At 37.1% G+C, this 11991-nt stretch overlaps 1 protein-coding gene across 1 annotated transcript; it reads left to right on the plus strand.

The window, feature by feature from the left end:
* Nucleotides 1-560: 560 nt before the first annotated feature.
* On the plus strand, nucleotides 561-11586 carry LOC132839140 (ribose-phosphate pyrophosphokinase 2). Its single transcript, XM_060859947.1, has 7 exons — nucleotides 561-856; nucleotides 4733-4916; nucleotides 5465-5563; nucleotides 6347-6471; nucleotides 7929-8102; nucleotides 8862-9021; nucleotides 10003-11586. The coding sequence occupies exons 1-7, from the start codon at nucleotides 735-737 to the stop codon at nucleotides 10093-10095; spliced, it is 957 nt and encodes a 318-aa protein (XP_060715930.1). The 5' UTR covers nucleotides 561-734; the 3' UTR covers nucleotides 10096-11586.
* Nucleotides 11587-11991: the final 405 nt, after the last annotated feature.

Genomic DNA, 11991 nt, shown 5'->3' on the forward strand with positions numbered 1-11991 from the left:
GGTTGTGAGTTCGATTCCTACGTCCACCAAGCTGCCACTGCTGGGCCCCTGACCAAGGCCCTTAACCGTCAGTCGTATAAAAATGAGATAAAAAATGTAAGTTGCTCTGTATAAGGGCGTCTGCTAAATGATGTATTAATATTTTTATGTACACATATATACACATAAATATCAATTAACACTCAACACAGCTAACAGCCTAAACCTTGTTATGTTGATGTTGTTGATGTAAACAGACTCTATAGTGAGATTTAAATTTCAGATATAGTTTTAATTCCAAATATATATATTTTTTTCATCATTTTGTTCAGAATTACAGAAATTATATTGTGGTAAATTATTTGATTTAAAGTTGTTCAGTGTTAATAATATTTCTGTCGTTTTAAAGCAGTTTTGTTTGTTTGTTTTCTTTATCACACCACACGTTATTTTTAGGAAGCACATCATCATGTAGTTTCTATTTAAAAAGTATTTATTTCTAACATTATGGATGGATGGATTATTAAAACTCATGGTTGTTAGTATTGTAGCACTTCCGCTTTGTCCTGTCGCTCTTTCCGTCACTTCCTCCTTGTGCGCGTCGGTCACCCAGCGCTTATCTAGCATGTAGTGGTGCTTGTTTTTTTTTTTGTTCGCTTTAAATTGTCCGTCTCCGTGCATTTGGGGATTTCTATTTATTTCTATTTTTTATCAGCAAACGTCCCCGGTCTCACACGTGTACACGTGTTTCCGCCATGCCCAACATCGTGTTGTTCAGCGGGAGCTCCCACCATGACCTGTCCCAGAAGGTGGCCGACCGCCTCGGGCTCGATCTGGGGAAAGTCATCACCAAAAAGTTCAGCAATCAGGAAACCTGGTGAGTTTTTAATCAGTGAAAAGTGTAAGAATCTGGTGCAGCACGTGCAGCGCGCGCATCTACAGCCACACGTGCTGATTTCTTATTATAACCGTCCGGTCGTCACGTTTCTGAGAACTTTCTTGCTCTGAAAACACACACACACCTTCACAGACACCTTCACAAACACATTCACAAACACACACACACACATTCACAAACACCTTCACAAACACATTCACAAACACACACACACACACATTCACAAACACACATACACACATTCACACACACACACATTCACAAACACACATACACACATTCACAAACACACATACACACATTCACAAACACACACACATTCACACACACACACACACACACACATTCACAAACACACATTCACAAACACACACACACACATTCACAAACACACACACACACATTCACAAACACACACACACACATTCACAAACACACACACACACATTCACAAACACACACACACACATTCACAAACGCACATACACCTTCACAAACGCACACACACATTCACAAACGCACATACACCTTCACAAACGCACATACACCTTCACAAACGCACATACACCTTCACAAACGCACACACACCTTCACAAACGCACATACACCTTCACAAACACGCACACACCTTCACAAACGCACACACACCTTCACAAACGCACACACACCTTCACAAACGCACACACACCTTCACAAACGCACACACACCTTCACAAACGCACACACACCTTCACAAACGCACATACACCTTCACAAACGCACATACACCTTCACAAACGCACACACACATTCACAAACACACACACATTCACAAACACTCACACGCAAACATAAATATATACACACACATACATACATAAATACACACACACACAATGGTTCATCTCATGGTTCAGACACAACAATGTTGTCTTGGGGGGGAAACTGTGCCTTTAAAAGTGAAGCAATTTGCTTCTAAAAGGTTAATTGGAGACCTGCAGGTTTAAGGCTCATATTGTGTAATAGCATCGTGTCTTTACTTTAGCACTTCTGTTTGTGTGTGTGTGTATGTATATATGTGTGTGTGTGTGTATGTATATATGTGTGTGTGTGTGTGTGTATATTTTTATATATATATATAATATATATATATATATATATATATATAAATAAAAATAAAATGTGTGGTTTTTTATGTATGTTTTTCCTGGAAACCTTACTGTACCTAAGGGTACAGTGTAATTCCTTCATCTTAGAGTGTTAGATGGACATTTAGGGATGCACCAGTATGACTATTGGTATCAGGCTTAATCATGCTATGAACTGGTGTCATATCTAATTTGATGGATATTTTGATAACATAAGTACATGTAACATAATATTTCACATAAACCTTGGACAAACCTTAAGTCATACTGCCAACATCCCCAGTGTTTTGCATAAATCAGACCCAGCCAGGTGTTGACCAGTAATCCAAAATATAAAAGCGGAATCCCATTTATACAGTGCCAGGAATGACAAGATGTATAGTTTGACGATCTGACCAGTTTTTCAAACTGGTAGACCATCTTTGCCTGCTGGTAGAAAAGAATTACAGCTACTAATGCCTTTATTGTACATTACTACAAACATTTATTCATCAGTTTGGTTAGACGGAAGCTGGGAACGTAATCATAAGGGTTTAAAATGAATCCTGTTTGAATTGAAGTTCTTTACTAGTTTGAGGAGTTCAAACTGTGTTTTAGCAACTGGCCAAGGTATGTGTTTTGCCTGAGAACATTGCCACAAGGTGAATGTTTATGCAACAGTTGATATATTAAAATAACCTTGCAGTTATGTTTAAGGACTTGGAAAGTAAGTCTGAAAGCTTGAAGCACATTGCTAAATTATTAAACTTGTCTTAAGGGCCTAAGTGTGTGCATTAATCTGTTTCATCATTAGCATTAAAGTGGATAAACAAGTTACATGGGTATCACTGTTTAGACAACTGACTGCTTTAACTAACTGAGTAATGCACACGGTTTTTACAGAATATCTTGTGATCGTGGGTTAGCCGAACTGTGCTGAAAACTCGTCTACAAGATCTGTCCACAAAGCTTTACCTACATTTTGTGAATTACCCCATCACCCTGAGTGTGATGCAAGAACTGTTATCTCAGGAGCTAAAGTTATGTAGTCGTCAGTGTTGTTTGGCTAAACCAGTGTTCTTCAGACTCCTGATCAATGAGTTCAACATAAAATGTGGCCATGTTAGCCAGCCCCCCCCAAAAAAAAAATTTTTTTGAACATGATCAACCTGTATTTCTAAAACATTATACCTAAGTAAAACCAAGGGAGATTTTGTGCTGTTCATAATTATGGTGCACAAATCTTTTTAATAGGCTGTTATCATTATTATTCATATTATATTTAATTACTTAGACTTGTAGCATTGATTTATTGTTACAAGACATGCAAACCTTTGTTTACCTTGAGGTAGCAAAAGTCAAGGTGTCTTAGAAGTTCTGAGAGCCGCCATCGCTAACTCTTCCCTCAGATCATGAAAGAAATTGTTATGCACATGTTAGCAAGCTCTTCTGGTACATAATCTTATATGTTATTGTACATAATATTTTATAAACAGGACACAATACCGCATAAGTTTATTTTATAAACATAAGTTTATTTTGACTACGCACTTTAGACACGTGCAGCAATAAGCTAGGTGAGTCCTATAAACTAGCGTTGCAAGCTCTTCCCTCAGGTCATAAGAGAAATAAGATTGTGCTGTGTTTTGTCTGCCAGTCCTGCCAGTAAAGCTTGTTTTTGTTCCTAATTGATTTGTCATGGTCCTTTTTTCTCGTTCCCTCACGTGACACGGTTGGAGACGGATAAACAGTAGGAGGCCAATCTCCTGTCCGGAATTTTTCACACAAATGCTGACTTGATTTTTTTATTCTTCCCCACATCTCAGACTTTCACCGTGCAATCAAGCAAATATATTTTTCAAGTGCTCAAAATGTATTAATTTTATCTTGGTCTATAGATAGATGCAAGTTTTACTGAATACATATCCTGAGATGCTTCCAGGCTAAAAACCTTAACTGTTAAAGAGCTACATTCCTTTCTGTCTTAGCTGCGATGCTAAAAGTCATTCCAACTTTCATTTTCTTTATTAGGACATGAGCAGTTCTGTTAAAAAATTTCATAATGATAATGAAAAATGAATGCAACGAATATATTGCGGAAGATTTGTTCCGCCTAATGTGAAAGCTAACATGTCTAGATTCACGTTGAACTCCTTGATCAGGAGTCCCGAAAGCACTGATTTAGCCAAACAACACCGACAACTACATAACTCCTTAGTACTCAAGATAACGCTTCTTGTATCACACACAAAATGTTTGTTTAACCAGGACTTAAGTGGTACTACAGCTATGAGGCTAACATCGCTAACAAATAATGTAAGCTTCATTAAAACCTGTTTATAAATCAAGGTATTCTTGCTTAAAATAACATTGTGTTAATGTAATACCACATTAATGTTGAGCATATTTATTGTTTTCTTTCATATAAATATGTATTTGTCATTTAAGGGATATGATTATTTGCACATGTAATTTCAAACTAGATGTTGATGACATGGCAGTAATAGCTTTAGTATATGATTAGTATTTTGCTAATCAAACCGAGGAGCCCTGTATTGTTTATTTGTAACTCATATTTCCCCTACATGCTTAGTGTATAAATAGGAAATAGGATTGACTAAAGGGTTAATGTTATAGTCTGGGATATGGTTTGAGCTAAGTATGTAATTTCTGAGTGATATTTGGTAACGATAAGCCATTTCCTTAACCAAAATTGATTTGACCGAGATCATGTTGTTGTCTGCGACAGTGTGGAAATCGGTGAGAGCGTGCGAGGTGAGGATGTGTACATCATTCAGAGTGGCTGTGGAGAAATAAACGACAACCTCATGGAGCTGCTGATCATGATCAACGCATGCAAGATCGCTTCATCGTCTCGCGTCACTGCTGTCATCCCATGTTTCCCCTACGCCCGACAGGACAAAAAGGACAAAGTCAGAAACCTTTTTAAACTCTGATGAAATTTATTTTACCTGTATTCATTATCAAATGAAGCTGTACAGATTTTATTGATCTTTGCACTCTTCTGTTTAGCTTAGCATAAGACAGCAGGTTTGGTCTCAAGCTGAGGGCTGATAATTATTTATCAGTAGATTAGAGAACATTCCAGTGAAATGTACTCACGTTCACAGACACACTAAAGTCAGATCTGAGGTCAAAGCTTAAAGCGGGGTTTGTGTGCCATCTAACTACTTTAACATCGACCGTGTAAGTAAACCTCCCGAGGTTTTACAGACGTCCTGGAACATTTATCATATCATAATGAATAGATATGCAGATATAATGCAACATATAGTCAGAAGCACACTAGGCTTAAAAATTTAACAGCTTATATGCTTTAATGATACTCAATGTCCAAAAATTCTCTAATTTTGAAACTCGAGCTTTATATTATGTTTGGTTTAAGACTAAGGTGTAAATATAAGAATAAAGGCAATGTGAGTGATCGTTGTTTGAGCTAAAATGTTTTTTCCCCTTTAAGAGCCGTGCACCGATTTCCGCAAAACTGGTGGCCAACATGCTGTCAGTAGCCGGAGCAGACCATATAATCACCATGGACCTTCATGCTTCACAGATTCAGGTAACAACTTCACAGGCAGTGCAAACCTTCAAATGGAAAATCTCTCCTTTTTTATTTTCTTATACATTTCTTAGTAATCAAAGTGTACAAACGTGGTCAAATCGGTTAATAAATTCAGAAGGAAATGCATGAAGTCTCAGTGCCTGATTTTTAATTATTTAAATGTATTTAATTAAAATTTTTTTTTTTTTTTTTTAAATCTCACTTCCACCCTCTCTGACCACTCACAATATTTCTAATGAACCTAGATGGTACCAGCTAATAAATTAAGAGACTCTGATCAGACGAAAACATTTTCAGAACATGAATGAATGTTTGTTTGTTGGCTTTCTCATCATCCCAGTGCTAATTACAAGTGACTCAGGCTCAGACCTGTCGCAGGCCAGAAAAACAACTCAGCCACTCAAAAATATTACAGCTGCTCAATAAAACTTTATTAAAAGTTTTATTTTTCAGTTAGTGGTAAATAAAACGGACGATAGCACTACAACATGAATGTAACACTAATGAAAAGAACACAAAACAAGAAGCATTAGTTAGTAATTAAGGACTTAATTAGTAATTCTTCATGTTGAAGAATGTAACATCTCGTGAATTCTCAACGTCTCGAATGAATTCTTGAGTATGCATGTGTTTGAGCTTGGGTGTGTGTGTGTCTGGGGTTCTTTTTAATCCCTAGCAAAAACGACCTGTTCTTCCAGTGCGTTAAAATGCTCTTTCAGTCATCTGAAACTACTCTTTCAGTCATCTGATTGGTGCTTTGTGCTGTCTTTCTGCCTCCAGGGATTTTTCGACATTGCCGTGGACAACCTGTACGCAGAGCCTGCAGTCCTCCAGTGGATCCGAGAGAACATTCCAGAGTGGAAGAACTGCATTATTGTCTCACCTGATGCTGGTGGCGCTAAAAGGTAACCTTTTGGTCACAGCTAGGGTCAGGGGTCAATAGCGGATAATAAAATGCTGTAGTCAACGTGACCGCCGCTTTGAACTTTAAGTCATTTTGTTTCATCTATTAATCATTTTGTTTTCTTTTTAATCCCTTCCACTATTTCAGATAACAGCAAGATGTTCTTTTATATTTAGCTTTAATATGCAAAAGTAATTTAAGTCCTGGGTTAAAAGCCATTTAGCTTGAAAAGGAAACATCGATATAAATCATTCATAGTAGGAACATGATCGTTGTCCAAGGATTAATATTTATAGTACCACTTACAAGAAGGCTATTCATCATCATCTAATGACAGGACAGGATCAAAAAAAGCATTCCTGAAGATACATTAAATGCGTTTAATTACAGGCTCGTAAAGAATCGGACCAGAGCTATTATTTTATTCTGTTTATAAATTAATCCTTATGAGAAAATTAGAGACTGGAAACCACCTTCTATCTTTTCGATTCTTTTCTCGTTGTTCATTTTTAGTCCCGTTCAGTGTCCTACAAATGAGAAACCCAGTAGTGTAGTGAGATGGCAGCCGAAAGACTCAGTTTTCCGAATGCGGTACAGCTGAGTTAGAGCAGAGACTTGGGTTGGAATGTTAACCATCTGTGACATTTAAGAGAAGCACGATAGTGGTATTAGTGTGAAAGTTGAGGCGTTTAAGCTCTATCTGTTTGAGCAGAGTGTACAGGTGAGGAGGCGTGAGAGCCGGGTAGATTAAAAGACTGAAGCTCAGCTGTAACGCTGTCTTTATGTAGGGATTAAGTGAAGGGCAAATCCCACTGATGGATGAACTGCATGGTGGGAAAGGTGCGAACAATATCAGTGGGGAAAACACTATTGATGTGTGATTCCATGTTAATTCTGCATATTCGATGAAAGGGTGGGTTATGTTTTTGAGAACCGCACTATTTCTGATGAGAAGAAAAGCATGGAAAGAGTATTGGCTGTTAGCTGTATTAGTATTCTGTTAACTCCTAAACGTACTATCTTCTTACATCTTCTGACATCTTTTTGTGCTAATGGAGATCAATGTTCATCTTTGCACCCTAAATACATACAGGAAAATGTATTAAAAAATATCCCCTGCAATTTTGGAATTGTTTTTTCTAATATTTAATATGGTTATGTAACCATAGTCTAATATCTAGTTTATACGATCTATTGATAATATTTCCTCAGTCTGAAGTTGTGAACTCTTCAGAAAGCAACATGCAGATAATGTCTTCTAAAGTACAGAATTTTCAGTAAATCCTAAAACTGGGTCATGTGTGTTCATTTCTGGGAGTACTGTTTATTCGCACCCAATAAAATTTCAGTAAAAACGTCAAAACAAATATCAGGTGGCATTGTTTCTCCAACTGTAGATTACATATCCACAGTTAAACCTGCTAATTTGTGAGTGTGAACCTGTACATTTGTCCCCAGGGTGACCTCCATCGCTGACCGGCTGAACGTTGAGTTCGCCCTCATTCATAAAGAGCGCAAAAAAGCCAACGAGGTGGACCGGATGGTGCTGGTAGGGGATGTAAAGGACCGAGTGGCCATCCTAGTGGACGACATGGCGGACACGTGTGGGACCATCTGCCACGCTGCTGATAAGTAGGTCAACGCACAACACACACTCCGAATGCAAAACATGTAGCCATAAACGTGTGGCAGGTTTAATAACAGTCATGTGATACATGCGTTAAACATCAGGAGAAAATGGACGTTCTTATTAGCAAGTGACAAAATCGCTAAATTGTTGGGAGTGGACTGACATATATATTTCAATATAAATTCATATAAATGACAAATATGGTATTGAGATATATAATATATATGGAGGAGGCATGGTAGCTTAGTCGTTAGACCGCTTGCTTCACAAATCCAGGGTTGGGGCTCAATTCCTGCCTCTGCCCCATTGTGCACAGAGTTTCAATGTTTTCTCTGGTAATCAAGTGGTTAAGGCTCAAGTTCAAGCCACAGCACTGCCGAGCTGCCACTGTTGGGCAATTGAGCAAGGGCCTTAACTCTCCCTCCACTGTATCATAGCTGCCCCTGCACTCTGACCCCAACCTCCTTAGTTGGGATATTCGAAGAAAAGAATTCCACTAAGCTGTAACGTATATGTGGCAATAATAAAGGCTTCTATGCAACGATTTCATTCATGGTGTGTGAACGGGTGTAAATTGTGTCCCGTGGTGGGCTGGCACCTTGTCCTCTGTCTCAGGTTCTATGTGACCCTGTGTAGAATAAGCTGGATGGATGGTTTGTTGGTATGTGGAACTCTCTCTGTATTCCACTTCCATTGCTCTCTTCCACTTTTTCCCCCTCCATCTCTTTTAATATCTGCCCTCTTTCTCATCGTGTCATCAGGCTGATCTCTGCCGGGGCTATAAAGGTTTACGCAATTCTTACCCACGGCATCTTCTCGGGTCCAGCAATCTCGCGCATCAACAGCGCTCCTTTCGAGGCTGTTGTCGTCACTAACACCATTCCACAAGAGGAGAAGATGAAGCAGTGCCCCAAAATCCAGGTATCCTTAAACTATAATAACCGTCAGAATTCCTGAGTGATTCTGAATTATTCCTAACAGCATATTGTGAGCTGGCAGTGTGGAATTTCTTGGGTTCAGGACAGGGAGTATAAATACTTTGAAGAGGTTGCGTTCACGATTGGATCATTCCACATGCAACTTAATAGCAAGCAGCTCACAGTGGAGCACTTTTATATCTCGACCAATTAGATTATGTTGGGTAAAAGTATTTCACAGTCAGTATTCCAACATTGCAGCGTAACTTGCTAGTCAGCTAATATTAGCTAGAACTAGATTGAGTGCAATGGTGTGTCACAGGAGATGCTTTTTCATAGAAAAAAAATAAATTAAGATGCTTTGCCAGCAGTTTTTAATGACTCAGGATATCATTTAATAAGATGAATTTCTGGTCATGGAATTTAAAAAAAAAAAAAAAGGTTATTAATTATCAATAATGTTGAGATAAAATAGAATCTTAAAATTCGAATGTCATATATATATATATATATATATATATATATATATATATATATATATATATATATATATATATATATATATATATATATATATATATATATATATAATAAGAAATCTAAATAGAGGGCTTTTAAATGGAGGGCTTCAAGATGCATCAGCTAGTAGTTTTGAATTATTGAAGTTTCTGAAAATAGAAACATAAATTCACTTTAAAAACATTAAAAAAAATTAATAGCATTAACAATTTTTCTAAAAACAATCTCTTGCAAAAAAGAGATTTGTTAAAATCAATCACATCGGACACAATTTATAAATAGTGATAGTTTAATGTGAACAACCTAATCGTCATGTAAGGACGGTGACGCTCCGATTAGTCCTGTTAGTGTTTTTTGTTAGACTGAGTGAAATAGTGGCATGTGCTTCCAAAACACCTTTAATCTGCAGTTTGCTGTTCTCTGTTTGAGTTTTGTGTGGTTGATGATTTGTACGGATCTTTTCTAGGTCATCGACATCTCCATGATCTTAGCCGAGGCCATCCGGAGAACCCACAACGGCGAATCTGTCTCGTACCTTTTCAGTCACGTTCCATTGTAAGAGAAAACAGCAGTTATACTTTTCTTCTTCCTCCATCACCAATTCCAGTATCATCCCCGTGTGGGAGGCCGGCCAGTCGGTCCCATTCGGTAACCAGCAGCAAGCGGCTAGCTCTTGTTTATGATGTCCACATCACTGTCTTGTTAGCATTCCATTCACAAAACAAACTTTGGGACAATTTACAGTGGTTTTACTCTCAATTTCCAATTTATTTTCTGATCTTCTGATTTAACCAAATATCTGCTGCTGATTTTACTTCCATTTAGTCAGTCATTTAGTTTTTTTCCCCCAAAAGTATGCACATGTATATAGTTTCCCTACAAGCAGACTATCCAAGATAATAATTTGTGTCAGGTATTTAGTTTATAATGTTCCACATTTGGCTTCCCAAGAATTTTTGCAGCATAAATAAAGAAGAAGCAGAACACACATATAGATGTATCTCTGGGTCATTTTATGACTTTTTAATTCGCTTTATTTTTGGAACTGATTTAACAATGAAGCTGATTTGTACCATTTTAAGTCTGAAATGACCCTTAAAACAGCCAAATCAGAGAAATGTAATGGTTCTTTGGCTCGAATCCAACTGTGTGGTCTTTATTGCAGCACAATTTATTGCAAACAATCATTAAATGCAAAATCTCCATTTGCACAGTGAATTTTCAGACTTTTTTAAACTAATCTCCAAGTTATTAAACACCCAGTTCAGAGCAGATGCTTTTTTTTTTTTTTTAAAAAATATAAAAAGCTCCCTACATTTTCATCGAAATGGCTAAGAGACTGTTTGAGACCACACTGACTTTGTTTATTTCTTAAGTGCTAGACTGCAGGAGTTGGTACAGCATTTAGGATTTACATGGAATCTCCATGAACATATCATGGGTGAAGCATGGACTAAACACTGTATAATTTCTGTTTTACTCTTCATCCATTTTAAAGCACATCATTACACAAAGGCACAAATCATATATGTATAAATCAGCTGTTGTCCAGCACTGGTGATATCCAGCAGTACCAACATGATTAAACCTTTCAGACTTTAGCTTTTTGTCATGGTTCAAAGGCATATGCAATGCTTACACCCTAAAACAGCTAGCATAAATTAAATAAAATTCATATTAAACTTATATGAAACCTATTTGGCCTAGAAACCTTAAAAACATTCCATGCTCAGTAGCTTTCATCAGAATTAAACTAATACAAAAATGTTGGGGCACAGTAAGAGTTTTCACCAATGAACTCTTGTTGTCCGTCAATAGATTTCAGTACTGATTCTAGAAACAGCATAATGAGGTGGTGGAATCCATATTTTAAAACACCGGGGCATTCCTGGGTACATTTCACAGCATGTTTTACCACATTTCACAATTCATGAAGCATAATGCTGTTTTTCTAAGCATTAGGGAATGCATTCCAGACATTATATTCAGGACACTGATCAAGTGTTAATGTCTTAAAGTGACCATGAAAATAAATATATGCTTTGACAAAGTCCTGTGGTGTTCTTTTTGGCCTAAAGGTGTAGGTTAATATCATATGATCACTAACTATTTGAATTTTCTATGCAGAAGTATGGGAGTATTATCTTTAATTAGTAGTACATTAATGTTTCTCTTATTTGTTCTAGAATATACAATAATTAATAAACGCACATTTCTTTATATATATATAGAGATATATAGATAGATATAGATAGAGAGATAGATGGATAGATAGATTAGGTATTAACAGATCTAGATTTTAAGACTTGTTTTTTACTTGTTCTAGTTTTGCTGTGTGGTTAACAGCAGGTTGATAAAAGTTGTTTGGAAGTCTCTTGACCACATGAGGGCGCCACTCAATTGTTTTTTTTTATATATATATACGTATATGTGTGTATATATATATATATATATA

This window comes from Tachysurus vachellii, chromosome 24 (genome assembly GCF_030014155.1).
Source record: "Tachysurus vachellii isolate PV-2020 chromosome 24, HZAU_Pvac_v1, whole genome shotgun sequence".
Classification (NCBI taxonomy): domain Eukaryota; kingdom Metazoa; phylum Chordata; class Actinopteri; order Siluriformes; family Bagridae; genus Tachysurus; species Tachysurus vachellii.

Excerpts from the sequence above, each read along its gene's own strand:
- LOC132839140 (XM_060859947.1), top strand. The coding sequence starts at position 735 with ATGCCCAACATCGTGTTGTTCAGCGGGAGCTCCCACCATGACCTGTCC. Across the intron at positions 4,917-5,464 it reads GACAGGACAAAAAGGACAAA|AGCCGTGCACCGATTTCCGC; the intron begins GTCAGAAACCTT and ends TTCCCCTTTAAG. Across the intron at positions 9,022-10,002 it reads AGCAGTGCCCCAAAATCCAG|GTCATCGACATCTCCATGAT; the intron begins GTATCCTTAAAC and ends GATCTTTTCTAG.